A 27,221-nucleotide genomic window follows, 5' to 3' on the forward strand; every position below is an offset into this window, starting at 1 on the left:
GACTTTCCTACACCAGTTTTATTTAAAACACAAATAAGTATTTCTCTTTCTATAATGGCAAATGGTTCAAATAATGCTGAACATGAATCATCGACTAATACAAGGGCTTTAAATATGAAACAAAATTATTTTTTAAAAAAGAAAAAGAATAAAGGTTATATATACAAAAAGGATCTGGAATCAGCTGATTCCAAAAATGAAATGAGTTTATAAAATCTGGTGAAACCGGAACATTCCACCCCTGCTTTGGAGAAGGGCTATCATACAACATTCAGTCAGCTGAAGATGGATTGGTAGAGGTGTGTCTATACATAAATTTCAAGTCATTTTTGTTTGTGCAGAATCATCCAGATCTTCCCAAGACTGAATGGGCAGTCCTGTGGCTTTCTTCCTTTTCCATATTCCCAAACAAGGCTATATGAAGTTCAACTCTTGATGAGCCGCTTACAACAGCAGTTCCTTAGGAGCCAACGTGACAGGTGGTTCAGATTTCCCTTTGAGAAACAAAACTGGCCACCTACAGCAAAGTATCAAAATGGACAAGTCCTTCTTTTCTCCTCCTTAAGATTATGTACAATGTCTCCTTTCAAGACTCTCATCCTCATCATTCTTGTTCCTTCACAAGTCTAAACCTTGAGGTGATATGAAGGAGACCAACATCAAGAAAAGAAAATTCAATTCAGAAATGAAGAAAACTGGAAGGCATACAATACACCCCCAGAGCATCTCAATATCCCTGCTACAGTACAATTCAGTGTACTGCTACGGTCCGTAGACAAATATTGGCAGCTTGAATGAGTTCGTTTTTTTTAATCCTGTGGTGCATAAAGGGCACCAAATAAATATCAGGCAAGAGGAGCTTGCTAGGAGAGTTAGAAATAAAAAATTAACCAATTTTTGTCCCTGTGATAATTCAATGCCAACAGGAGGCAAGTACTGAAGAAGGGACAACTTTCATACTAAAAAAGAATTCCTCTAATCATGTTACCATCTTTTATAAAGAATCCAGGGAATCCCAAGTAGAAAATTAGTTTCAGAGGACCCCTGAGGCACTTTAAAGCCTTTAAAAAAATTACAGTAATAATAAGTTAGCTATTGCTCTTCAGAGGCTTACAGAGCAGCTGAAGCATCAAAATCAGGTCCAAAGAGTTATGTCCGTATTTCAGGTTTCTTGAGCTGCTCAGCCCTCTTTAAAGCTTAGTTGTATCTCCAAATACCTTTAAAAAGACATACAATATAACACAGAGTGAATGGGGTTTTTTGTTTAGTGGTAGCATGAAATTTGGTCCACAATGGTAGCAGCTGTCTTCGTCCAAACTTAGATAATATTAAGTACATTAAGACAATACATAAAAGAAAGAATACAACAAAAAGGAAAACAGCCAAAACTGACAAACACCTCAAGGAGTCACTAGGTTCTCTTGTACCCTTTTCATTTGGATCTCCCTCAGTCTCTTTTTTTGTGGAGAAAAGAGTATTAAATAACTTTTTTCTCAAGGATGCTAAATGATGTGGGGGGAAAAAATGGTTATTAAGGGACTGGAAAAATCTGACCCCAAAGAATCCAGGACACATTACAGATAATTCAGAGGTATACTTCTGATTTGGGGCAAATTTGAGACTAAAGAAATGATCACTTCAGGTAAATGTTAAAATAGATACAATAGATGAAACTAAGTCCAGTTTTTTGGTGAGTTTTTTTTTTTTTTTTTTTTTAAGTGTTCTCACTACCACCTTCAGCTGTCAATCATTTCTGAGAGCTCAAGCAGAAGGTCATCTTCATCTTTCCCAGGATCCAGGTCAATCTCGGCTTCTAATTTGCCTCCTGAAATTTCCCATATTAGTTTCTCAAAATCATCCTCCACAGAGAGTGGGGGCTTTCCTGTTGAGGCAGAGCTGAGCCGGCGAGTTTTCGTGACCATTTGGGATGAGGAAGGGCCAGATACTTCTGGGGGTAAGGAATCTGAAGAGGACTGGGTTGGAGGCAGCACAAAACTGTAAGAAAAATAGAAGGGATTATCAGAACTAATTGTGCCAGTTTTCATTGGTTAGCTCACTCACAGGTCTCAGGAATACAGAGTTAGCAAAAAATTATTTCTGAGGACACAAAGAATAAATGATTTCATTGTTTTGGAACCAAACATTTTCATAATTCTGAGTATAATTTAGCCAGGTATGAAAAACATCTTCTAGATAACGAGGCACCAATGGAGAACAGCAATCCCAAATTTCATGCTTTCTTGCAGTTAACTTGAAGTTCAGATTTGTTCAGATGGGGCTAAACTGTAAAAACTTAGTTACTTATCCGTATCATTCTTGATAGAGTAGAAACAACAGTGGCCTAGAGTTTGGTTAAGAAGAATTACCTGTCTCTAGGTTTTTCTGTCTCAGGCATGGTGATTGGTTTGTCCTCAGAGAGGAGTGGGACAACAGCCTACAAAAGAGTAAAGTAATTCAGTGGAAAAGACAGGTTTTTATATTTGAGCATATTCATAACTATCATTCTTCTATTATTTATTTGCAATACTGGGGACTGAACCCAGGGCCTCACACATGTTCATCAAGTGCTCTACCCATTGCTGTTTATTTTGAAACAAGGTTTTGCTAAATTGCCCAAGCTGACCTCACACTTGGGATCCTTGGGCTTCAGTCTCTCCAGTAGCTAGGATTTCAGGTGTGCGCCACCTCATGTGGCCATCCTTCTTTTTTTCATGGTGCTAGAAATGGCACCTAGGGCCTTGAACAAGCTAGGTAAGTGCTCTACTACTGAGGTTCAGCCCCAGTCTAACAGTTATCATTATGTAAACTTGGGAATTCAAGAATCAATAATCCAAAGGTTGAGTGTACAAGCAAACCATATATCTTGCCACCCGAAAACTGGCTTTTAAAAATCCTGTCCTCCCATACTTCACAAATATCTGTAAATATCACAAAAACTTTAAATTTAAAATAGAGTAACAACCTAAACAACCTAAATGCTCAGGAAATGGCAGGAAGTGTTAAACATAGATATAGGCAGAACACAATGGGGAGTTTGTTTTTTCTACCACATAGTATATAGTACCTACCGCTAAGGTGGAACTTCTACTTACCACAGCTGCTTTTTTGGCTGGGCTTTCTTGCAGGACACTACTAGAACTGAGTGGCTTCACAGCTGCAATGACAGAAGGGTGCACCTCCACTGCCTTGCGTTTTGGGGCCAATTTGGGAGACGAAACAACTTTAACCACAGATGGCTTCACATTTACTTTGGGTTTAGCTATAAGAGAGAAAATATTAATAGCTAGAAAAATCTTTTTACATAAAAGTAATTCAGAATAAAGTAACAAAATTCCTTGAGTACTAGGAGTAACAAGAAAATATATAAATCCACACTGAAAATGATCCACTACATGTGTTTATTATGTAGATAAACATTCTCAACCCCTTTTACTGGCTTTTGAATCTGTTATTATTCTATTCTTCAAAACCAGAGAAAAGATGTACCATAAAGTTTTGGACAAAGTTTTCAAACTTGGTAATTTTGATGTCCTAAAGCAAGACATACTATAGAAAACACTCACCTTTACCCCTTTTTTCCAAAGTCTGTGCTGCACATTTCACATTCAATATGGAGTCTCCAATCCCTGAAGTTTCTACCTCCACCTTCTGGGATGACTTTGTGGGAAGCCGCTTGGTTAGCTGCCGTGTGAGGCCTGACATGGCAGTGAGCACTGGTTTTTCCATCCCTTGGGTATTGCAAGAGGCTGAATCTCCCCGGAGGGGCGTCAAAACTGATTTTTCCTTTTGTGAACCTCCCCGCTCCTGCTGTTTCTGCATGTGTTTCTCTCTCATGGTCTCACATTTCTTAACTGGAATTTTAGTGATATCAATTCCCATAGTTTCATCTGGAGCCTATGAACAAATTTAAATGACGGAATTAAAATTTAGTACCTTTAATAATCTAAGCTTGTTATTTATAAAGTATTGAGTTAAACTGTAAATTAAGCAGATTGTAGCATGATATAGAACCTAGAGAAAACTCTTTGATATTACATAGGGAACATGCTGCTAAAGATGAAAGGTTAAAACTGAAGATGTATGCAACAGTAAAAAAAAAAAAAAAAAACCCACATTATATAGGCTAGACAACCATGACCCCAAGTCAAATACTAATGCCTACTAAATAATCACCTTTACAAAAGACCTAAGCACAAAAATAGTACTTTATAAAACAAAATCTAAGCGCCCAGAAAGATTATATGCATAGCAGAATATTTTTATGTAGTTAAGAAATATAAATATCTTAAAAATTCACTAATATGGTAAAGCGAGTCTGCAAAATGACAGTAGAATTCTACATCATGTTCTAAACATGAATTAAACATTAATAAACTCATACACACACACACACACACACACACACACACACATATATATATAACAAAAAACTTAAAGGAAATCCCTGAAAAATTTAATGGTGGTTACATCTGGGTCGGACAATTATAGGATTTGTTAATTCCTTTTTCTCTTTTTATGAGATGGGCCTCACTATGTGTCCAGGCTGGCTTCCAACTCTTGAGCTCAAGTGATCCTTCTGCCTCAGCCTGCTGAGTAGCTGGGACCACAGGCACAAGCTACTGCACCTGGCTTGTTCTTTCTTTTAAAAAAGAAAAGTTTCTCAGCTGGGCATGGTGGCACACACCTATAATCCCAGCAGCTTGGGAGACAGAGTCAGGAGGATCACAAGTTCAAAGCCAGCCTCAGCAACTTAATGAGACACTTAGCAACTCAGTGAGAACCTGTGTCTAAATAAAATATAAAAAGGGTGGGGATGTGGTTCAGTGGTTAAGCACCCATGTTCAATCCCCAGTATCAAGAAAAAAAAAAAAAAGAAAGAAAGAAAAGTTCCTCAAGATCTGTACAATGTGTAGCATTATTCTCAAAAGCAAGAGAAAAACCTCAGTTTAAAAAATATTAATGGCCAACAACAACAACAACAAAATTTATAAGGGCAAAGAACATTGACATACAGAAAACTATAGGAAATGTGCAGAGAAAATTAAAAGCATACCTGAAGTTTCGGTGAAATGTTAAACAGACATTAATTATAATCTGAAACTAAAACATTTTACCATTCATCTAGCCTTCACCATAAAAAAAAAAAAAAAAAAACAACTGCAAAACAATCTTAAATTTACTCACCTCATTAGCCTCAGCTCCTATAGCACTGGTCTGAGAAGCAACTTCACTTCCTTCCTCAAGTTTCTTCTCTTCTTTCATACCTATATTCACATTAAAGACATCATCAGGTCTACCATTTTGGCTGCAACTTTGTGAAAGTTGAAGTTAAACTTTTGTTAATGGGAATAATGATAAAATATGATAAATAAAACGATAAAAAACCCACTGGTCTTATAAATTCTCAAAATGCACATTAAAGTATTGAAGGTCTACACAGTCCAACTATAAACAAATAGCTTAGATTCTTTGAATCCAGTGCTTTTCAAAGTTATCTGAACAAAGTTTTCAAAGAACTTCTATGAAGATCCCAGGGGCACACTGTTTTTTCTGGAATAGTATTTGGGGAAGTGGCACTACACACCTGTTCTTTTGGTGATTCGAAGTAGCCGCCTTGACCCTGGGGCAGGCTCAGGGTGAGGCTGGGAGCTGGTGCTGCTCTCGGTGTTCTGCTGCACCCTTAGTGCCTTCTCCAGTTTAATTTCTTCTAGAGTCTTAATGTGTACCTCCTGCATAGACTTTGTTCTACCTGCAGGTTCCTCTGATTGTCCTTTGCTGATAACTATGGGTGGCAAAACCACTGCTTTTTTAACTTCACTATCAGTCTTTAGCTTGATGCAAGTGGCATCCTTTTTGCTTTTTTGTCTCTCTGTTTCCTGCTGCCGATGTTTTTTTTCAGCCAGGACCTCAGAGAAGGTTTTGATTCGGATGGTGGAGGAGCTTCTTGTTCCTGAAATAGAATCATCAGCTTTTGAAGGTACTTCTGTCTTGAGTTTAGTTTGCAATTCTCCACGTTTTTGACTGGCTCTTTCAAGGAGAATTTCTTCTAATGTCTTCACATGGATTTCACCAGCTTTATTAACTCTCTCTGTTTTAGAAAAAATCATGTCATTATACTTCGAATGTATCTCTTAAGATTTCTTTACTCTAGGATTAAGACAGTTCAACAGAAAGGTATCATTTAGGTAGGCAATTAAAAGGATCAAGAGTATAACATTAGTTTCACTCTCAATTTTAAATTAGTGGCCAGTAGTGGAGCACTCCTCTTATCCCAGAAACTCAGGAGGCTGAAGAAGGGGGATCACAAGTTCAAAGACAGCCTCACCAACTTCAGACCATCTCTTAAAATAAAAAATTTAAAGGGATGGGGATTTGGCTCAGTAAAGGAGTGCCTGTGGTTTTAATGAGCAGTACCCCCTACCCCCCCCCATACAAATTCAGATTACTGTATATTTCAGGCAGTAGCCCTCAAAGAAAACTAAGGAGGTTAAAAATTTCTGATTTGTATTTCTACTAAGAAGCTAATCCCCAAAGAACCTGAAAACTATTTACTAGTTGAAGAAATGTGTTACTATAAATCTTATCAATAAAAAAGCAATAATTCTTCTATTCAAAGATATAAACCTGTACTGGATACTGTACTAGATAAGAAAGCAAAATATAACCTCTGCCCTAGTGTAGTTTTGAGTTTGAAAGACCAATAATTAATCCAGCAAAAACAAAGTATGCTAATGGTAACTGCACACAACAAGAATGTCAACTGCTGTCCAGGAGCTAGTTGAGGGCAACTTCAGAAGAAGTGATATTTTAATACCTTTATTTTATTTATTTATTTTTATGTAGTGCTGAGGCTCAAAACCAGGGCCTCACATATGCTAAGTGAGCACTCCACCACTAAGCCACAACCCTAGCTGCAAAAAGAAGTGATATTTTAAGGATATTCTTTAAGGATAAAAAGGAAGTCACATAGGTGACAAGATGAGAATAATGAGAAACACTTATAAATTGGCACGCTATCCAAGAGCTTCTCCCCACACTACCCACCAAAGGCATAGACAGAGGGTTATTTAAGAAAGCAGAGGCACATTCAAGGGAGAATGTGGGCTAACATGAGAGTGAGAACCTTTAGGGGTAAAGCAAGGAATACACTCAAGCAAAAATGTGAGTCATCTTCAGAGGGAGAAACAGCCCTGAAGAAGTTAGTTTTAATGATATAGCAATCATTCTACATCTGTTTAAAACTAAAAAATAAATTTCACAAAAGTGCTTCTGAATTATGTGTTTAGGGCCTTTTGTTTTGGGTACTATGGACTGAACCCAGGAGCACTCTACCACTGAGCTATATCCCCAACCCCTTTTGAGATAGGATCTCGCTAAATTGCCCAGGCTGGCCTTGAATTTGCAATCCCCCTGCCTCAAGTAGCAGGGATTATAAGCATATGCTACCATGCCCAGCTCTCTTTAGCTTTTTATATTACAGTTATAAATTCTTCCATTTCAAGATGGCAGATCTATCTTGGAATTACCACTTAAAGTAACAACATGAATGTGACATGGAGACCCGTTTCCCTTTCCTACCAAAATTTCACTGAAATGATAGAAGTTAAAATTAGAATAAATCTCTACTAATAAGAAAGGATGCCAATGATAGAGTATAAATCTTGAAGAATTTAAGACAGAAAGCAGATATCTGAATTCAAAGAAAAATGGAAAAAGAAGAGTTAATGCAGAGGTGAGTCCTGTTCTTCCCAACAGAACCAAAATAAACTGTGAAATTTGGTTTAATTAGTATGAAAATCAAAAGTGGGGTGCTGAGATGGGATGTAGCTCAGTGGCAAAGTACCTGCCTATCATGCAAAGGCCATGGGTTCAATCCCCAGCATAAAGGTGGGATGGGAGAAGAAGCAACAGTGGGCTCAGAGGTAACTATTAAGGTAGAAATTGAAGGACTAGGGCTAGGAATGTAGTTCAGTGGTAGAGCACTTGCCTAGCCTGAGTAAGGCCCTAGATTCTACTACCAGAAAAAAGAAACAGAGAAAAGGAAAAAAACAAAGAGAAATTAATTAATCAATTTTAGAACTGCCAATAGAATAGCTCAGTCAGTTATGACCTCTTCCTGAGAATTATTCCTTTTACTTTTTTTGTGTGTGTATAGTGCTGGGGATTGAACCCAGGGCCGTGTGCTGGGAATTGAACCCAGCCCGAAATACTCCTTTTAAAGAAGGAAAGTCTGGGCCAGTGAAAGAGTACTTGCCCTGGATTCAATCCCTAGCACCAGTGGAAAAGACAAGAAGAAGAAAAGAGGAATCTACTCAAGATATGAAGATATCAGGGTTGGAGAGAAGTAAGGCATGAAAATTATAGACTTTTACAAGTATGAAACGGAAAAGCAGAGTTGGGAAGAGAAAAGCAAGAAAAGGAAAAATGTTTCTCTGAAAGTGAAAAAAATCTTTGCATGCCTATAATCCCAGCAACTAGGGAGGCTAAGGCAGGAGGATCACAAGTCTAGGCCAGCCTTAGCAACTTGAGAGAGACCCTGTCTCAAAAAAAAAAAAAAAAGGCCAGGGGATGAAGCTTAGTGGTAGAGCAGGACACCTGGGTTCAATTCCCTAGTACTGCAAAAAAAAAAAAAAAAAAGTCTTATTGTGGCAATTGCCACAATAAGATCCCCAGCTTTCCGGCCTGCAATCCGTATAGGTGGGTGTTTTAGTATACCTCCTCTACTTGACCAGACATAAATCAAGCCTCCCACTCAGAAGAGAGGTTTACTCTGGAAAATCGCCTTTAGAACACAGAAGAAACTTAGCCCAGCCTTTTAACTACAGAAAAACATCATCAAAAATAAAATAAACTTAGCATGAAGCCAAAACATTACATTCATACAAATGTTAAAAACAGATTCAGGGTTGGGGATGTCATTCAGTAGAATACTTGCCCAGTATACATGAAGTCCTGGGTTCCATACCCAGCACCCAAAAAACAAAATCCTAGATTCAAATCAGAAACCCTAGAGCAACTTGAAATTAGACTGTGAAAAAAGGAAAAATGAGAGAACAAAAGTCTAAATACTGAAAATTAGATGAGGCTGGTCCCAAATCAGCCATTTAGAACAAGGCAGGCAAACTATATGCTGGAGGCCAAATCTGACCACCTCCTAATTTTGTAAATTAAGTTTGTCAGAACAAATCCACACTCATTCATTTACACATTACATATGGCTACTTTCGTACTACAATGGCGTGGAACAGTGGACCACAAAACTTAAATTATTTTTGTTTCGTTTTTTTGCAGTGCTGGAGATTAAACTCAGGGCCTCACACATGCTAAGAAAGCACTTACCACTGAGATAACCCAACACAAAGCCTAAAATATTTACTACATGACACTTTACAGAAAAAATATTTTGTTAATCCTGATCTACAATACAATAAAGCCAAACAAAGTTCATAGAGGGTGAGAGGAAAAACAAAGGGATGGAAAGTATAAAGACAAGATCAAGAGACATGGGAAGCATATGAACAAAGTTCTAACATCTTTTCTTATTTTTTGGTACCCAGGGGTGCTTAACCACTGTGCCACATCCACAGCCCATTTTATTTTTTATTTAGAGACAGGGTCTCACTAAGTTGTTTGGGGTCTTGATAAATTGCTGAGGCTGGCTCTGAACTGGTGATCCTCCCATCCCAGCCTCCTGAGCCACTGGGATTATAGGTGTGTGTCACTGTGCCCAGTTCCAACATCTTTCATATGAAAACCAAAAACAAAGATGCAGAGGTCATACTCAAAAGAAATCAGAAGAATGTTTTCTAGAATTAAAAAAACAAGTTCTTAGATGCAATGAGCTCAATGAATACTGTTCAGAACGAACAAAAAGGATGTATTTAGGTCCACTTCAGTGAAGTTGCAATGTATTAGGCAGGAAGAGAAAAAAAAAAAAATCCTAAAGATTTCTGTTGAATGAATTTAGGTTATCCAAAAAAGAATAATGTCCAATGTCAGACTCTTTTTATGATGCTAGTATAACATTAATATTCAAATCTGATAATGGAATGAAAAGAAAAAATATAGACTATCATCATTCATAAATACTGATGTTAAACTTACACAAAAAGTATCACACATATAAATCTTGCAATTTGTAAACAAAACAAAACAAAAACCCCAAAACCAAAAACAAATACTGGAGAGTGGGAGGTGTAATTCAGTGGTACAGCACTTGGCCAGCATTTATGAGGCCCTAATTTTGATTCCCAGCACTACATCCAAGAAAGCTGGATGGCTGAGTGCATGAATGTTCATTTCATTATACTTTAAATTGTACATGTATACACAAATCTTATGTAGTTTGTCACACAATTTTTAAAAATATTATTGTATAGAAAGAATATAAGAGAAAAAATTAAAATTACCTACAACCTCAAGGTACAGATAAAATCAGTATTAACATTTTGATGTTGTATTTTTAGTGGGGGATCCTTCCCTCCTCCCAGTTCTAGGGTCAGTCAAACCCAGGATCTAACACATGCTAAGCAAACACTTTATCTCTGAGCCACATTTCTAGCCACTTTTTTCCAGTTATTTTCTATGGCATGTACTTACTATGCCATACAATCATGCACACCATAATCATCTTATGAGTCTATTTATGTACCTGTGGCTTCCTCATTATTTGAACCAGCTGACATGCCTAGTCGCTCCTTCAAAGATTTGGAAACTTGCACTACAAAAAGACAAAATTTCAAACTCAAAAGTTGAACAGAGACTTTTTATATTCAAATATTTTTTCAAAGTTCATGAATTCAGCTATAGTTCTAATGCAATTAAAAAAACTCAAGGTCTTAAAATTTTTCTTCTCCATAGAGCAGACTTATATAAACCCTGAATTCTCTAGAGCATTTTGTAAAATTTCAAAAAAATTTCTTTATACCTCAAAAGCAAAAACTACTGAATTCAGGGAAATAATTCTGTTACTGTACACTTTCTAAATGTTTTGGTACCAGGCATGGGAATACACGCCTGTAATCCCAGCGACTTGGGAGGCTGAGGCAGGAGGATCCTAAGTTTGAGACCAGCCTCAGCAACTTAGTGAAGTCCTAAGGAAGTTAGCAAGACCAAATATCAAAAATAAAAAGGGCTAGGGATGTAGCTCAGTGGTAAAGTGCCGCTGGTTTCAATCCTCAGTACCAAAACAAAAAACACAGTAACTTCCACTTGCTTTGAGTTCTTAAGAAAGCCCCCCAAAGAAGTTAGAAGCAAATGCAAATAAATTTCTTAAAAAAAAAAAAAAAAAAAAAATATATATATATATATATATACACACACACACATACACTTTAGTTGTATTTGAACACAATATCTTTATTTATTTATTTATTTTTACGTAGTGCTGAGGATTGAACCCAGCACCTCGAATGTACTAAAAAAATAATAATTTATATGAACAAAAGGATGAAGAACCACAGCTGTTAACATTATAACAAGGGTAATTACACATGTATACACACGCACACCAACACACACACCCCATGTATTAAAACAGAGGTACCTACCTTTTTTTGGTGTTTTCTCAAGGTTGGTTTCTGGAGCTTCAACTTTCTTCCCTAGCCTCTGTGCAAGGCTCCGCTTTAATGGGGGATCATTGTCACCACCTACAAATAGGGGGAACTTGTGGAGGTCAAAAAATGCAAGCAAAAAGAGACAATGATGACTACTTCTGACAAGTTTTCTCCATTTGCATGGTATGTTTGTTCACTAGCTTCCCAAAACTCTATGCTGGAGAAAGAATAAAAGTCCCAGAAAGAAAAGGTAAGGGACAAAAACCTGAAATGCATAAAAGAATATTTACTGAGTAACTAACATACTTGATCACACAATGTACTGATCCTATGAAGAACCACAAGCCCTGGTGAGGCTGAAATTTAGAACCAGGAATGTGAAAAACCATCACAAAAAAATCTTAGCTGGCCAAATGCTAAATCCATAATAAATTCACCTGAATATGACCTTAGGAAAGTTATTTAAGCCTTACTAAGTTTATGCTGAATGCATAAAATATTTGCTGGCATTTATTAAGTGCCAGTATTAATGCCTAGTTTCCTCATGGTGCTGAGGAATAGTTGAAAGTGTACACTTAACAAATCCACATCAAATATCATATTTCATTCATAAGGCTTGATATAATCACTCAAAAAGTTTTTTTTTTTAATTACTTAGGGTGATATCTGCATAACTGAGTCAATCAAAATCACACTTTCTGACTGAAAACTTGAAATGCTACTAAGTTCAGAACAGTTTTGAAGACAGGGCAGTGAGAAGAGTATGGAAGAAAACAGAATGGAGACAAGGTTTCTACTTTTTGTTGGTACCTGGGAATGATGATGCATTATAATAGATAATGATGGTGCATTATAATAGATATAAAGTAATGTTGTATTCATCACTGTTTTTTAAACCTAATACTTTCTACAAAGTTGGTCAAGGCCAAAAATCTAATTAAATTTTAACACTTTAAATTCTGAGTTTAATAAAAGGTATAATACACACATAAAAAAATGAGGAAATTTTGTAAGTGCTTTTAGCTAAGAACACAGGGGGCCCAGCAAATCAATTTCAATAGGATATGAGTTTAGAGAAGTTCTATTATCATGCTTATGAACACGCAAACAAAAAACAAAAGATATGCACAAGATTCATCTTACCCATTGAAAATTTTCGTTTTCCCAGTCTCTCAGTAAGACTCAATCTAACCAAGGGTTCTTCTCCTGAAATGCCAAAAATAGAATTCTCTACTACTAGCCAAGTTTTCAGTACTTAATAACTACTAATAATGGGTACAAAGTATATTCTGACATGTACAAAGTATATTATCACCCCGCCCCAGAATTGTCCTGAAAATCAGGTCTCAAGTCTTAAGGAAATCTATCACATTGAACAATAACAACAACAACAAAAAAACCAATTTTAATAATTTTAAGCAGTCAAATGCACAGCCCAAATAAAAGCCAACAGCACAGTTTTAATTATTAACAGCAACCAAGTATAATACAAATTGTGTTCCAATTGGTTACAGAGTCCAAGCTTTTTACTTTTTTTTTTTTTTAATCAGGGTTTGAACCTAGGGATGTTTAACCACTAAGCCACATTCCCAGCACCTCCCCCTTTTTAAATTTTTTTATTTTGAGACAGGGTCTCACTCAGTTGCTGAGGTTGGATCACAAGTTATCCTCCTGCCTCAGCCTCCCGTTGCTGGGATTATAGGTGTGCACCACCATGCCCATCCCAAGCTTTACTTTTGCTTTGGCACTTTGATAAGCTATATTACATAACCTTCTTTTATCACCCCACCATGTAAGATTGCTTTCCTCTAATTTTTGGTTATTTGGCATAAATTTAAGTGTACCTATTATACTGCAATTTATTCCTTACTAGATTTTAAACTGTTGAGTGAAAAGACTTGTGTTTTTTGTAACTCAAAGCATTTATTACAATTATTTACCCACAATAAGAAGTCAATAAATTAGCTGAATGAATATAAACAGTAAGTGTATAAATTAAATATAAATAAATGTGAGGATGGCTTAATTAAGTATTTCTACCTTTTAAATGGTAGAGCCAAATGTACTTCTTTTTATCCTTATATCTGATCAATACACTAAAGTCTTCATGCAAATCCATAAAAGGTAAAAAAATTCCTAAAGATTCTTCATTCCCAATGACTGCATTAAAGTAAAAGGCCAACAACTCTCAGATCTACCTATACCTTACCTTGTTTGTTTGACAGAGTTACTGTCCTCACCACAGTCCGAACATTCTCTTTTTCGGGACCTGGAATAGGCTGAGGTTGGAGTAAAAGACTGGAAACTCCTGCAGAACCTTCTAAATAAGGAAGGTCAAAGAATGGCAAATAATTTGTGGAAAATAAAGATATCATAAGTTAAAAAAAAAAAAAAATTGTCTTTATGACTAGTTAAGTTCAATACTGACTGCTATATGATACAAATCAATCACTTTTCTGTACCTGTCTGCCCAGTGAAATGGCGTAATGTTAGGGAAAGGCTTGGATACAATGTGAAAATAAAATATAAAATAAATTTATATAACTCAAATCTATGAGGCACTCAACCTACTTTTATTTACTGGTAAGGCTACAAGTATTCTAAAGTTAATCTCAGAAGTATATCAACCATCAGGTATATCAATTTAACCTTTCCATCTAAAATCATTAAACACAACTCAAGGTTCTTATAGAATAAGCTTTAATATGATAGTTTTTAGAACCAACCATCTTTTTCTCTATATACATTTCACATCTTATCTAAAACTTTTAGGGTTGGAAATATATATTCACCAGATTGAGAGAAGCTCCAGAAGAAAACCCAGCAACTCTCAAGGAAACACTCTTCTATCACAAAATGAAATTTTTGCCTTCTTTTTTTGGGTGACATGGGGATTGAACTCAGGGGTGCCCTACCACTGAGCTATATCCATAGCCATTTGTATTTGTCATTTTGAGACAGGGTCTCACTAAATTGCTTAGGGCCTCACCAAATCGTAGAGGCTGTCCTGCTCCTGTTTCAGTCTCCCAAGTCACTGGGATTACGGGACTGCACCAGCTCTTCTAATTTTTCACTTTCATATACAGTCTTGCTAGGTTGCTAAGACTGGCCTCAAACTTGCAATCCTCCTGCCTCAGCCTCCCAAACAACTGGCAATACAGGACTGCGATCAGCATGTTTGCTCTCTTAAGATGGTCCATTTTTTCCCTCTCAACTTATAAATAATATGGTTCTTATATGGTATTCTTTAGAGCTATGCTTGCCAAGATACACAGGTTTTTTTAGGTTACTACGTTTGTCTAGCTCTGAACAGTTAGCATTGAGACACTGCTGCAAATAAGTCTGTTATACTTAAAACAAGCCACATGACTCAAAATCTGTTTGCTCATTTTTGCTGTTGCTTCAAAAAGAGGTAACATACTTGTAAAACCAAACTGTGCCCACACTTTTGTGACTTACCACCTTGCTTCTTAGATTTTTCTTTCATTTTCTTTGATTTAATTTCCTCAAGAGTTTTTATTCCGAAATTCAAACATTCCCCTGAAAAACCAAAATGTAAATCACATGAAGAACTAGAGCATGGAAGACATTAAAATATTTCTTTAATGAATGACTAGGAGAAAATATGTTTATATAGTATGGGGGAGAAAATAGAGAGACCCATAACTGAACTGAATTTCAAAAGTAATCACAATAGTCTGGACATATTTCAACAGTGCTAAAAGATTTATCAACAACAAAGCCTCTTCTTACCTTGCTTTAAAGTGACCCCAGGTTTTCGAGCAGAAGTTACTCGTAATCCATTATGAACTTCAGGAGTTGGTTGCAGGGTAGGTGTTTTAGTTTCATCACCCTCCTCAGAAAACTGGTCTGTACGTCAACAATGAGGACAAATTTATGATTTAAATCAGACTTAGAGCATTAACTCTCATTCTGTACAATTTAATACATGACTCTGGCTGCTTATTTGCCTTTATTAAAGAAAAACCTAAAACCTACCATCATCATCTTCATCATCATCTGCAGCATTGATTACAACTGGTGGATGTGTGGGGCTAGGGACGTTTTCAGAACTTTCTACTTTCATAACACTCCGCAGCTGAGGGGAGGGATTAGACTGGACAGACAATTTGTTCTGCTGAACTGTGAGCTGGCTCGTCTTCACTTCTTCTTCTGATGATTCAGACACAGTGGGCAATACAGCTAAATATACAAAACCAGTCAAATTAAAAATTATGATAAGTTTGATACATATTTCCCTAAGACTTTTTAAAAAAAATATCTTTATTTTACATTTATGTGGTGCTGAGGATCGAACCCAGTGCCTCGTGCATGCTAGGCGAGCACTCTACCACTGAGCCACAACTCCAGCCCCAAGACTTTTTAACCTAATTTTCCCATTTAGGTTTTGAACGTGCAGGGATGAAAAAAAATGGAGTTTTAGCCAATAATTCTTCACTATATTGAAACACAGTGGAAACTCATAAATCAAAAGACTGGATGTATAGCAGTGGTTTGCAAATTCTATCCATTTAATTTTAAAATTAAGGTTCTAACAGGGTACAGTGATGCATGCCTGTAATTCCAGCTACGTGTGAGGCTGAGGCAAGTGCTAGAAAGTTTGAGGTCACTTGGGCAAGCTTGAGAGACCCTGTCTCAAATAAGGGCTGTAGATGTAACTCAGTAGTAGAGTGCTCTTGGGTTCAATCTCTAGTACCACCACCACCATCAAAAGGGGGGGGGGGGTGTAGAAAAGACTGATCCTATTTTTTGCACCTAATTAGACATGAAAAGATGTAGCCATAAAATTTTAATCACATAGCAAATGTGGCTATTTATTTATTTATGCATGCATGCATTATTGAACACTGAACCCCAGGACTTAGTGCATGCCAGGCAAGTGCTCAACCACTGAGCTATACCCCCAGTCATGGATGTGCCTTTTTAATGGGCAATAATTCCAGAAGGAAATTACTTTAAAGGGGACTTTGGAAAGAAATGCCAGATTTCTGGAGAATATATATTTTATTATAGCTGATAGTTTAGGGCATGGTTGGCAAACTTTTTCTATAAAGAGCCCAACTCTTCTAGGCCTTGTGGGCCATACGGTTGCTGTCTCAACTATTCAACTCTGCAGGGGTAGCATAAAACCAGCCAAACAAAATATGTAACTGAATGGACAAGGCTGCATTCTATAAATGTTTTACAAAATAGACTGAAGACCAGACTTGCCATCCCCTGTGGAATGAAGTTTCTTTTGAGAATCTATATGACCCCTCTATGGATCTGGTAAGAGAATGAGAACTAAAGCAAGCTATAGGAATCTAATCTGGCATGCCAAGAAACATTTGGTTCTATGACTATGTACAAATAATCTAACCTTAATAAGGTTCAGTTTCCTCATCTGCAAAGTGGAAATAATACTACTTTCTCACTAGACTGAAAGAAGGCAATGTATAAAAAGTACTTTGTGTAGTGTGTATAGTAGGCATTCATTTAATAATATATATTCTTTTAAAACTAAAAACTCATCTCACTTTTGCTTGGAGGTAGAAACAGGCCATCAACATAACGTCCTCTATTGTGATGGAAAGCGCAGTTCAGTTTTTGACATCCCATTGGTTGATTTTCCCAATAACAAGGAATTTCACTGCGTTTTTTCTGTAAGAGACAAAGACACATTGTTTGCAAATAAAGAACAAAGGGAATCCTGTATTAATCCAGTAATTTGTTTTCTGGACAAAGTTAACACAAGGTATAAAAATCTGAGACGTGAGGGGCTGGGATTGTGGCTCCCTAGCAGGCCTAGCACGTGCAAGGTGCTGGATTCAATCCTCAGCACCACAAATAAATAAATAAAATAAAATTATTTTTTAAAAAAATCTGAGGCATGAGAAATGATTTTCAGCAAAAAGTAGAGAGGTTGCTGAAAGTGACATAGTTTAGACATAGTAGTGAGATGGAAGGAACAGGAGTACAGTTTATCTGCTAATGTTTCCTTCTTGCCCTCATCCTGAAATCTCTAAAGAAGTAGGATAATATAGTAAGTACCTAAGAATATAAAATCAAAGATAACAGGGTTTTCATCTCTATTATGTTAATGTTAGCCATGTGACCTGGAACAATTTAATGCCTCTCAACTTCACTTTCCTTAGCTATAAAATGGGAATGTGATAGTAGCTAAATAATACTCTCAACTTCACTTTTCTTAGCTATAAAATGGGAATGTGATAGTAGCTAAATAATGTTTTATTTTTTTAAATGAAGATTAAATGAAATAATGTATGTGAAGCACCTAGTACACAGAATCAAGTCAATGAACTGCAATTATTATTTGAAGATGTAATTTCAAGGTTCTTAGAAAATTTTTCATTCTTGATTTCTCAAAGGCAGGCACATATAACCTACTAAGGATGGTATGTATTCTTCCAAGCCACCTCACTGTTATAAAAGAGAACTGGGGGAGAAGAATATCTGCAGGGTTGGGGTGTAACTCAGTGACAGACTATCTGCCTAGCATGCATAAGGCCCTTGGTTTAATCCCCAGCACCAATGTGGGGAATGTTCAAAGCAACATCATTTGTAATAGTTTAATTTCACAGGGTCCAAGGATAGACTGTTGATTCTCATGAATTATTTAAATAGCTATGTTCTATGAAGTCACTGGGGACACTGAATTAGTGAACACCAAACCAATGCTTCTAAGGGAAATACAGGGTCAGTTTCCTATGATTCTCTGGTCACATCTTCATCAACCAGTCAACACATAATCTAGTTCTCAGAGATGCAGCCAACTAAGTCTGTATAGAAATTTTAACAGGTCTGAGACTATTCTCCCTAGAAAGGCCTGTATGCATGGTTGGTCTTTGGCTGGCATCTGAAAATCCGGCCCTTAGAATGCCCCCAGTTAACTGATAATGGGGGGAGAGAAGAGGCTCAAACTGTGCTTAAACTGTCTGTGCAAATAATATGGTTTATGGTGAATAATGCTCCTTCCTGAGTCTAGAATTTTGGTACATGTTAGAAAACAAGCGCCTAATACCCTATTGGCCATCCCTAAGAAAAACCTGGGACAGCAAGTCTCTAATGGACCTTTCTGGGCAAAAATATCACAAGTTGCTACATTTCATTGCAGAGAAAAGAGTATATTCTGTGCAACTCCCAGGGGAGGGAGTAAGCAGAAACAAACCTGCATGCTAGCTGGGCATGGCAGCACATGCCTGGAATCCTAGCTACACAGGAGGATTGCAAGTTCAAGGTCAGCCTAGGCATTTAGCATATTTCAAAAAATAAAATAAAAAGGGATCCACATATAGGCTCAATGGTAGAGCGCTTGCCTAGCATGCAAGAGCACTGGGTTCAATTCCCAATACCACCACAAAAAAACAAACAAGCTTGCATGTTGCTTCAGCCAGACTCTCTTTCTCTTATGATCCAACAGTGTATCCTTACTTTACTGTTGTAATAAATCACAGCTGGGAGAATACTGTAGAGAATTGTTCACAGAGATCCTGATATAATTCTCCATAGGAGTTGTGCCTATTTACTCTGCAGGAGCAATGTTACACATGACTTTGCAAAAGTTATACAGTAGGATTTTTCTGAATTTATTTAGTGAGTCCTCTGGCTATCTGCAAGGAAGGGAGCTTAGAATGGAGTTCAGAAATAAAATCTAGAAGCAAAATGAAGTAGTTATATGACCACAGGCATACAATTTGCATATTTAGTCTCTCTCTTTTCTTTCCTCATCCCACCTTAACATGTTGGTCCAAAGTCATTACATGGGCATGAGGGAACTGGGCACTCATCTGGGGAAAGAAAATGGATGGTGGCCCAGAGCAGGATGCTGGGGCCTGAGTACGATATTGGAACTTACAATGGGTTAAGAGGACATTACATGGGAGGATGGCCTGACCAGTGTTGGAGTCTGAGTGGTGAGCAAGGGTTCTGTGCACAGATGATCCCCACGTAGGATGAAGAGGCTACACTCATGTAGGCAGAATGCAACGGGCATCAAAGATCCAATTGGTTGAGTAAGGTTGGGTCTTCCTGAGAGAAATTGGTACAAAGTAGGAAAGGAGCATATCACATGGGAGGGTGGCCTACTATAAAGTATTAGAGCCCAAAGGAGTGAAAAGAGCATCTACTGGGGAGATTGAAGTCCAGAGTAGAATCCTGGGGTCTGAGCTGGGTAAGGAAAGGTTTCCCCACCATGGAGTAATAGAGGGAGCCAGCCATTGTATGCTACAGTCAAAACAAGATGATCCGGGTGTGGTGGTGCATGCCTGTAATCCCAGCAGCTTGGGAAACTAAGGCAGGAGGATCATGAGTTCAAAGCCAGCCTGAGCAAAGGCAAGGCACTAAGCAACTCAGTGAGACCCTGTCTCTAAATAAAATACAAAATAGGGCTGGGGATGTAGCTCAGTGGTTGAATGTCCCTGAGTTCAATCTCCGGTACAAAAAACAAAAATCAAAAAAACCCAAGATGAGAAAAGTTTCCCTGTAGAGGGGCAGCCTCATGTGTGGCGTCATAGCCTGAAAGGATGGAAGACGTTGTGACAAAATATTGATTTACTAAGGGACTGATCAAATAAGTTAAAGCGTTAAGAACAATGGGAACCACATTTCTCACTTTTGAAGAGTTAATGAGAGAAGCCTAAACTAAACCCTATGATATTAAGGAACTAGAAGCATCTATGTGAACTCATGTTTTTAATAAGCACAAAGTAACAATTAATTATGTACATGTCCATCTGCATATATACTTTTATATTCCGGAGCTCTGTCCACTAAGAGAAGCTGGAAGCAATGATACTCCAAGAATAGCCCTAAACTTAGTTTCTATACACCATTCTTCACTAAAAGAAACCAGTACATCATGGAGAAATGGCTGATTCTAGGGCTTGAGGAGGAAAATTACAGGATAACCCAGAAAATAAGACAAAAAGTAAAAGGGTTCTAAAGAATGATGAATGATGAAAAGTATATTAAAGTCAGCTTGAAGGGCTCCTACAGGCCCCATTCGGGTCAAAGTGAGCATTAAAAATAAACAACAATAGTAACAGAGTACAACACATTGAATAAAATGAAACCATGAGTTCACACTAATATAAATAAATACCTGGAAAAAAAATTTCTTTTGATGAGAAACAGGATATTTATAGGGTCTCAAAGTATCTCCCGACAAAATACTTCTAAACTTAAAAACCTTTTTTCTTGAGAAGAACAATCTGGCAGATATCATTTTAACCAGGTGATCCAAATTAAAACACCACTAATGGGAAAAGTAAAATTGAACACCACCTGATGATTTGCAGTGAAAATACTACTTTTGTGATACTTCTGTTAAAGATACACTATCTTAATTTAATAATGAGAAAATACAAACAAACCCCAGTCAAGGAACATTCAACAAAATAAGTGACCAATAACTACCAAAAGTGTCAAGACCAATAAAAGGCAAGGCAAGACTAAGCAACTGCTCTTGACTGAATAAGACTAAAGCATCATGACAGCTACAGGCAACACTTGAATCTGGACTTGCTCCGACCATAAAGGATATTACTGGGATAACTCGCAAAACCTGCATGGGATCTGAGGGTTAAACAGAGGTAACATATCAATGTTAATTTTCTAACATTGATAGCTTCCTGTTTCCTTTTCTAAGGAAATATTTAAAGTATATGGAAATGATCAAGAATGTCAGTAATTGATTGCCGAATTTATACTGTACTTCCAATTTTCCTGAGTTTGTAATTGTAATTGTTTGGAAATAAGGAATACAGCTGGGCACTGTAGCACAGGCCTATAATGCCAGCTATTTGGGAGGCTGAGCCAGGAGGATTGAAAGTTTGAGGCTAGGCTGAACAGTTTAGCAAGATGCTGTCTCAAAATAAAATTTTAAAAAGATCTTTGGATGTAGCTCAGTGGTAGAATGTTTTTCTAGAAAGTATAAGGCCATGAGTACAATGCCCTGTTACCAAAAAAATAGAGATAAATATATTAGCAACTGCCTTCCAGAAAAATCATACTGATTCATGCTCTGTAACATTTAGTTATTGGCCAGGAGAGGTGGTGCACACCTGTAAGCCCAGCAGTTTGGGAGGCTGAGGCAGGAGGACTGCAAGTTCAAAACTAGCCTCAGCAAAACTGAGGTGTTAAGCAACTCAATGAGATCCTGTCTCTAAAATACAAAACAAGGTTGGGGATGTGGCTCAGTAGTTGAGTGACCCTGAGTTCAATACCCAGTACCCCTCCACCCCGGCCGCCAAAAAAGGAGCAAACATTTAATTGTTAAGTGAGCATTAATGAAAAAAAAGAAATTAAAAAAAAAAAAAAGTGAGCATTAATGTCAGAAATTTCACTGGAACATTATGGTAATACAAATCAAAAGCTTACATCAATTTCCATGTGTCGAAACCTGCACACCTGTCGAAAACAGCGCCCTTCCTGCCATAATGTGCAAACAGTTTCATTTCCTAGTGCAGCTTCACAGTGACGGAATGGGCAGCTGTCACCCTGTTAATAAAAAAGAACATAAAGAACATGTGTAACTGAAACAGGCATCCTAGGTAAAGAGTCTAGAATCTAGACAAACATAAATTAGTAAGGAAGACAGGTATGGTAGAAAATAACTGAAATGGGATGACTATAATCTACTTCTTGACAGTATCCTTCATCTGACCTGACAACCTGCGTAACACAAGCTGAAAGACAGGGTTGAAAACAACAGAAGTTGTTATGTACTCAATAAAATATCTTACAGTTCATCTTCAAAAGCATTCCACACATCCTAACTTGTGTAATTCCAGCTTTTGAGAGCAAATTACAAAGTTAACAGATAAGGACTTAAGTATAACAATCTAGGGCTCAGTTAGTAGAGTAATTGCCTTACATGCACAATGCCCTGGGTTTCAATCCCCAACACCAAAAAAAGGGTGTAATCAAACTAATATAATTTAAGCTTCTCTTCATACCTTAGCTGAAACAAAATGCAAGTGTGCAAATTGCTGTTTGTAAAATAGATTACATTATCAGAACTTTGCTTAAAACTTATTATTTTGTGGAGGTCCTCCCCCAACTCCCAGTTAGGGATTGGACCTAGGATCTTATGCATCAGGAAACAAGCACTCTGCCACAGAACTATACTCCCAATCCTAAAACTTACCATTTTAAATACAACATCAAGATGATTCAAGAAAAAGTTACTATAACACATTAATGTGTTGGGCATGGTGGCATACTCCCATAATCCCAGTGACTCAGGAGGCTGAGGCAGGAGGATTTCAAGTTCAAGATCAACCTTAGCAACTTCATGAGGCCCTAAGCACTTAGTGAGGCCCTATTTCAAAATAAAACATAAAAAACGGATGGTGGGGTTGGGGAGGCTGGGGTTGTGGCTCAGTGATAGAGCACTTGGGGCACTGGGTTCAATCCTCAGCACCACATAAAAATAAACAAAATAAAGGTATTTGTCCACCTGCAAAAAAAAAAAAAAAAAAAAATATATATATATATATATATGTGTATATATATATATATATGTATGTGTGTGTATATATATGTATGTGTGTGTGTGTGTGTGTATATATATATATATATATATATATATTTTTTTTTTTTTTAAGGGTGGGGGATGTGGCTTAGTAGTTAAGCAACCCTGGGTTCAATTTCCAGTACCAAAAACCAAAAAAATAACAACAAACAAAAAAACCCCATACAAATGCACAGAATGTCATAAAGAAGTAACTGAAAGTAGTACCTATCTAAATAGAGATACAGAAGAATCAAGCAGAAAAATAGGAAATTTGGACTAAGACAAAGCAAAAATGCTACAAAAGCATATTTAGAAAGATAGCTTTATGGCTGGGATTATGGCTCAGCGGTAAAGTGCTCGCCTAGCACGGGCAGGACCCGGGGTTCAATCCTCAGCACCATATAAAAATAAAGGCATTGTGTTGTGTCCATCTACACCTAAAAAAATAAATATTAAAAAAAAAAAAAAAAGATAGCTTTATATTCTTAGCCACAAGAAATCTGGGAGAAGTCAATACAACCACCCACTCACTTAATACAAAATACATAAAATCAAACAGAATAAGCCATGGATCAAAGTGCCCACAGTTCCAAAGACACTCTGAATAGATTAATTACAGATAAGAGAACACTGATGACTGTGCCATTGGTCATTTCATATTTTTTAGAATATGGAAAAATTAGTTATATATAAAATGCAGAAGAAAAAATAAAATTCTTCTTTACTATAAAACTGACAGCAGATAAACAGTTGAGCAAAACAAAACAAAAGCAATTTAGGATGCATGAAAAACCCTCATTTATTAAAGAAACTATAAATAAAACTGATTCAGTAATATTAATACTTACTTTGGTACATGTAGAATAGAAAAAAAAATAGCAGTCTTCTCCTTGATTAGACATGCTGGGTAAATTCTTAGCCCAGAAAATGGCTTCTTGAAGTAAGCCACTGCTTCCTCAAGGCGAGGACCGGCGCCAAATCCTTTTGAAATGGGTTTGATCTTCCAAATGACAACTCAATCACAGAAATCGGCTTTAAAACACAATCCTAAAATAAGGAGACAATGAATTAAAACATTTCAGGTAAATTCCTGCAATATTCTCCACCAAATCACCCTGAGATTACTTTGTTAAAACCAAATTTTAACTAATTATATTAACATACACATGTCTCAACAGAGCCCTGTAAACATAATGACTGAGAACATTGTACATTCCCATCTACAATGTTAAAATTTTATTAAAGATAACCATGTCCTTTTTTTTCTTTTGTATTCTCATAGGGTGCCTGTTTATTACTGCTTCAGAATAAATGTATTTTTTGTATTTTTTTTAAATTTCAGAATAAAATTTATATAAGTATTGTAACTAAATATATGATCTACATAGATTCATGGGATCTAGGTTACTTTACACAAGATACATTCTAAATCTACATTTCTAGCACTAGGTTTTTTTTCATCTAAATGAAAAAGTTCAGATAGCTTCATAACCATTTGTTTTATTTCAAAAGTATACCATTGTAACTAGGTGGGAAAACATTAGCTGTAATAATTGGTGAAAGAATTACCTTTGAAAACATCTGAGTTAGCTTATATACTGAAGGTGGCTAAAGAGCTGCACACTGTAAGTAAGGTGCAAAAGAAGTCTTCAAGACTATTCCCATAAAACAGTAATTCCACAAAACAATGAACATTCTAGCCTCAAGCCCCTGCCATACCCTGGTCCCCACACTAAAGTGTCCAAGAAAGCTTCTATAAAATCCAATATAGGGCTGTGGTTGTGGCTCAGTTGTAGAGCGCTTGCCTAGCATGTGTGAGGCACTGGGTTTAATCCTCATCATCATATAAAAAATAAATAAAATAAAGGTATTATGTCCATTACGACCTCTCTCTCTCACTCTCTCTACAGCAAATATATAAAAGCATACATGAGAATATGGAAGGGTTTTCTTTATATCCATACACCAGAAGATCAGGTTTCATAAACATTGATCTACCACTTGAAATCAAAACGAACTGAATCTTATCTCCCACTAATAATTCCTAATCCAAGACTACTATGCCATGATGAAAACCAACCTTCAAGTCAACAACCTAGGTTAGGAGAAGAGTCTGTAACTAACCATGTACCAAAAGTTTTAAACTGCATAAACCCTTTGACCCAATTATTCAATTCCTAAAATTTATCCTAAGATAAGAATATTCAACAAATATTCAAGGTAATAATACCCAAGAAAATACATCACCATCTTGTTTCTAATGTTCAAAAACCAGAGTCTGTTTAAAAAAATTATAGTACATCCACAATACAACAATGTGCAGCCTAACAGAGTTTGGTACCAAATAGTTAACTCTGATATAAAAATATCCCTAGAAATGGGGATGCAGCTTTGGAATACAGTCATAAGTAGAGGCTGGAAGAGTTCTGAAGCGCTTCACAGAAGAAACCTAGAAATTACAGCTAAAAAGAATTATGTTTAAAGGTACTTCTGGTGAGGTCTCAGTTGGAAATAGGAGCAAGTTATCAGAAACTTGAGGAAAGATGATTGTTACAAAATGGTAGAGAACTTGGTGGAACTGTGTTCTGTTGGGTGGAAGGTAGAACTTGTAAGCAAAGACTGTGGATATTTACCTGAGATGTCTAAGCAAACTGTGGAGGAACAGCATGTTTTTGCCTTACTGTTGACAGGAACGTGCAAGAAGAAGAGATTATCAAGGAACTATTAAACAAAAAAGAAGCAGAGCTTAAAGATTTGGAAAATACTCAGCTTATTCATATGGGGATGGGGAGAATCAAGCAAAGTGATGAAGACCTGTAATCCTAGTATCCAGGGGCTGAGGCAGGAGGATCAGATGTTCAAAGCCAGCCTCAAGGAATTTAGTGAGGCCCTAAGCAATTTAGTAAGACCCTGTCTCAAAAAAAAAATAAACATCTGTTCTATGAAAGAACTGATAAGAGGATGAAAAGGTAAACCATAGGTTGGGAGAAAATCTTTGCAAGACAGGCAACTTGGCAAGACCCTGTCTCAAATTTTTAAAAAGGGCTGGAATAGCTCAGTGACAAAGAGTTCAATTCGCACCACCACATATATAAATATACACATACAAAATTTGTACGTGTGCACATGTGTGTACATATACATGTGTGTGTGTATTATTTTTCATTAAGGGGTAAAAGGTAAATTTTCATTAAGGGGTAAAATAGTTTGAATTGCAAATTTAGGTCTGCAAAGCTCCCTCAAAGTTAAGCAGAATGTGGGGAGATTGAATCTTGAGTAGATAGGCACTTCCTTACTAATGTTTCAACAGAAAGGATCCTCTATGTATGTTTCACATTACTGGACTTCTATAACTTTCATTAGGAAAAAAATATGAACATAATTGCTATTTTAAAAAATGGCAATTTGGGGGTTAGAGTTGTGGCTCAGCAGTAGAGCACTTGCCTAGCATGTGTTAGGCACTGGGTTCGATCCTCAGCACCACATATAAATAAATGAATAAAATAAAGGTCCATCAATATTTTTAAAAATATTAAAAAAAGAAAATGGCAATTTAGCCAGGCATGGTGATGCATGCCTATAATCCCAGTGACTTGGGAGGCCAAAGCAGGAGGATCATAAGATTGAGGTCACCTGGGCAATTTAGCAAGATCCTATCTAAAAGAGATTGGGGTGTAGCTTGGTGGTAAAGCACCCCTGGGTTTAATCAGTACCAGGGTGGGCAGGGAAGGGTTGAAAGGAAGAGAAACCTTAGAAAACTCAAATTTCTATCTTCTCACCTCAAAGATAGTTTAATGGAGGGAACAGAATAACAGAATAAAAATCAATGAAAAACACAATTGAATTTTAAGAGATCACTGGCAGAACATCTCTGAGAATCCAAAGCAAAAATGGAAAAGATGTCAACGAGAGAAAAGGTATACAACATGGAATTTTAGGAAATTCAATTTCTAGACAACAGAAATTCTAAAAAAAGAAATGAAATTGGTAGCACAATAAGAGGAAAAAATCCCAGAAAACTTCTCTAAACTGGATGAACTTGAGCCTTTAAAAAGAGGCTTATGATATGCCCTACTAAACTTTTAAGATTATTCTACTCTACATAGACATGGTTAAAAATTTTAATTCCA

General features: G+C 36.8%; 2 protein-coding genes across 5 annotated transcripts in view; both read right to left on the minus strand.

The window, feature by feature from the left end:
- Zc3h11a (zinc finger CCCH-type containing 11A) lies at positions 1 to 24,077 on the minus strand. Of its 2 annotated transcripts, XM_046463460.2 has the most exons (16): positions 23,940 to 24,077; positions 21,954 to 22,073; positions 17,093 to 17,216; positions 15,555 to 15,758; positions 15,309 to 15,425; positions 15,015 to 15,095; positions 13,765 to 13,875; positions 12,699 to 12,761; positions 11,550 to 11,648; positions 10,652 to 10,720; positions 5,585 to 6,088; positions 5,185 to 5,264; positions 3,564 to 3,894; positions 3,093 to 3,259; positions 2,367 to 2,434; positions 1 to 1,995 (listed from the first exon to the last, which is right to left on the minus strand). In XM_046463460.2, exons 1-16 carry the CDS (start codon positions 23,991 to 23,993, stop codon positions 1,737 to 1,739), a joined length of 2,451 nt encoding a protein of 816 aa, XP_046319416.1. In that variant the 5' UTR covers positions 23,994 to 24,077; the 3' UTR covers positions 1 to 1,736. The 2 variants fall into 2 exon arrangements, with proteins under 2 accessions (XP_046319416.1, XP_046319443.1); XM_046463487.2 differs by lacking the exon at positions 10,652 to 10,720.
- Positions 23,954 to 27,221, minus strand: part of LOC124105963 (zinc finger BED domain-containing protein 6) — a 13,816-nt gene continuing 10,548 nt past the window's right edge. For all 3 annotated transcript variants that reach the window (XM_058585712.1, XM_058585714.1, XM_058585718.1), the window contains one exon: positions 23,954 to 24,138. The gene's annotated coding sequence lies outside the window, so the exon portion shown is untranslated. The remainder of the gene's footprint in view (positions 24,139 to 27,221) is intronic.

This window comes from Marmota monax, unplaced genomic scaffold (assembly GCF_021218885.2).
Source record: "Marmota monax isolate L192 unplaced genomic scaffold, Marmota_monax_Labrador192_F-V1.1 WCK01_AAM20220418_F8-fsc00099, whole genome shotgun sequence".
NCBI lineage: Eukaryota > Metazoa > Chordata > Mammalia > Rodentia > Sciuridae > Marmota > Marmota monax.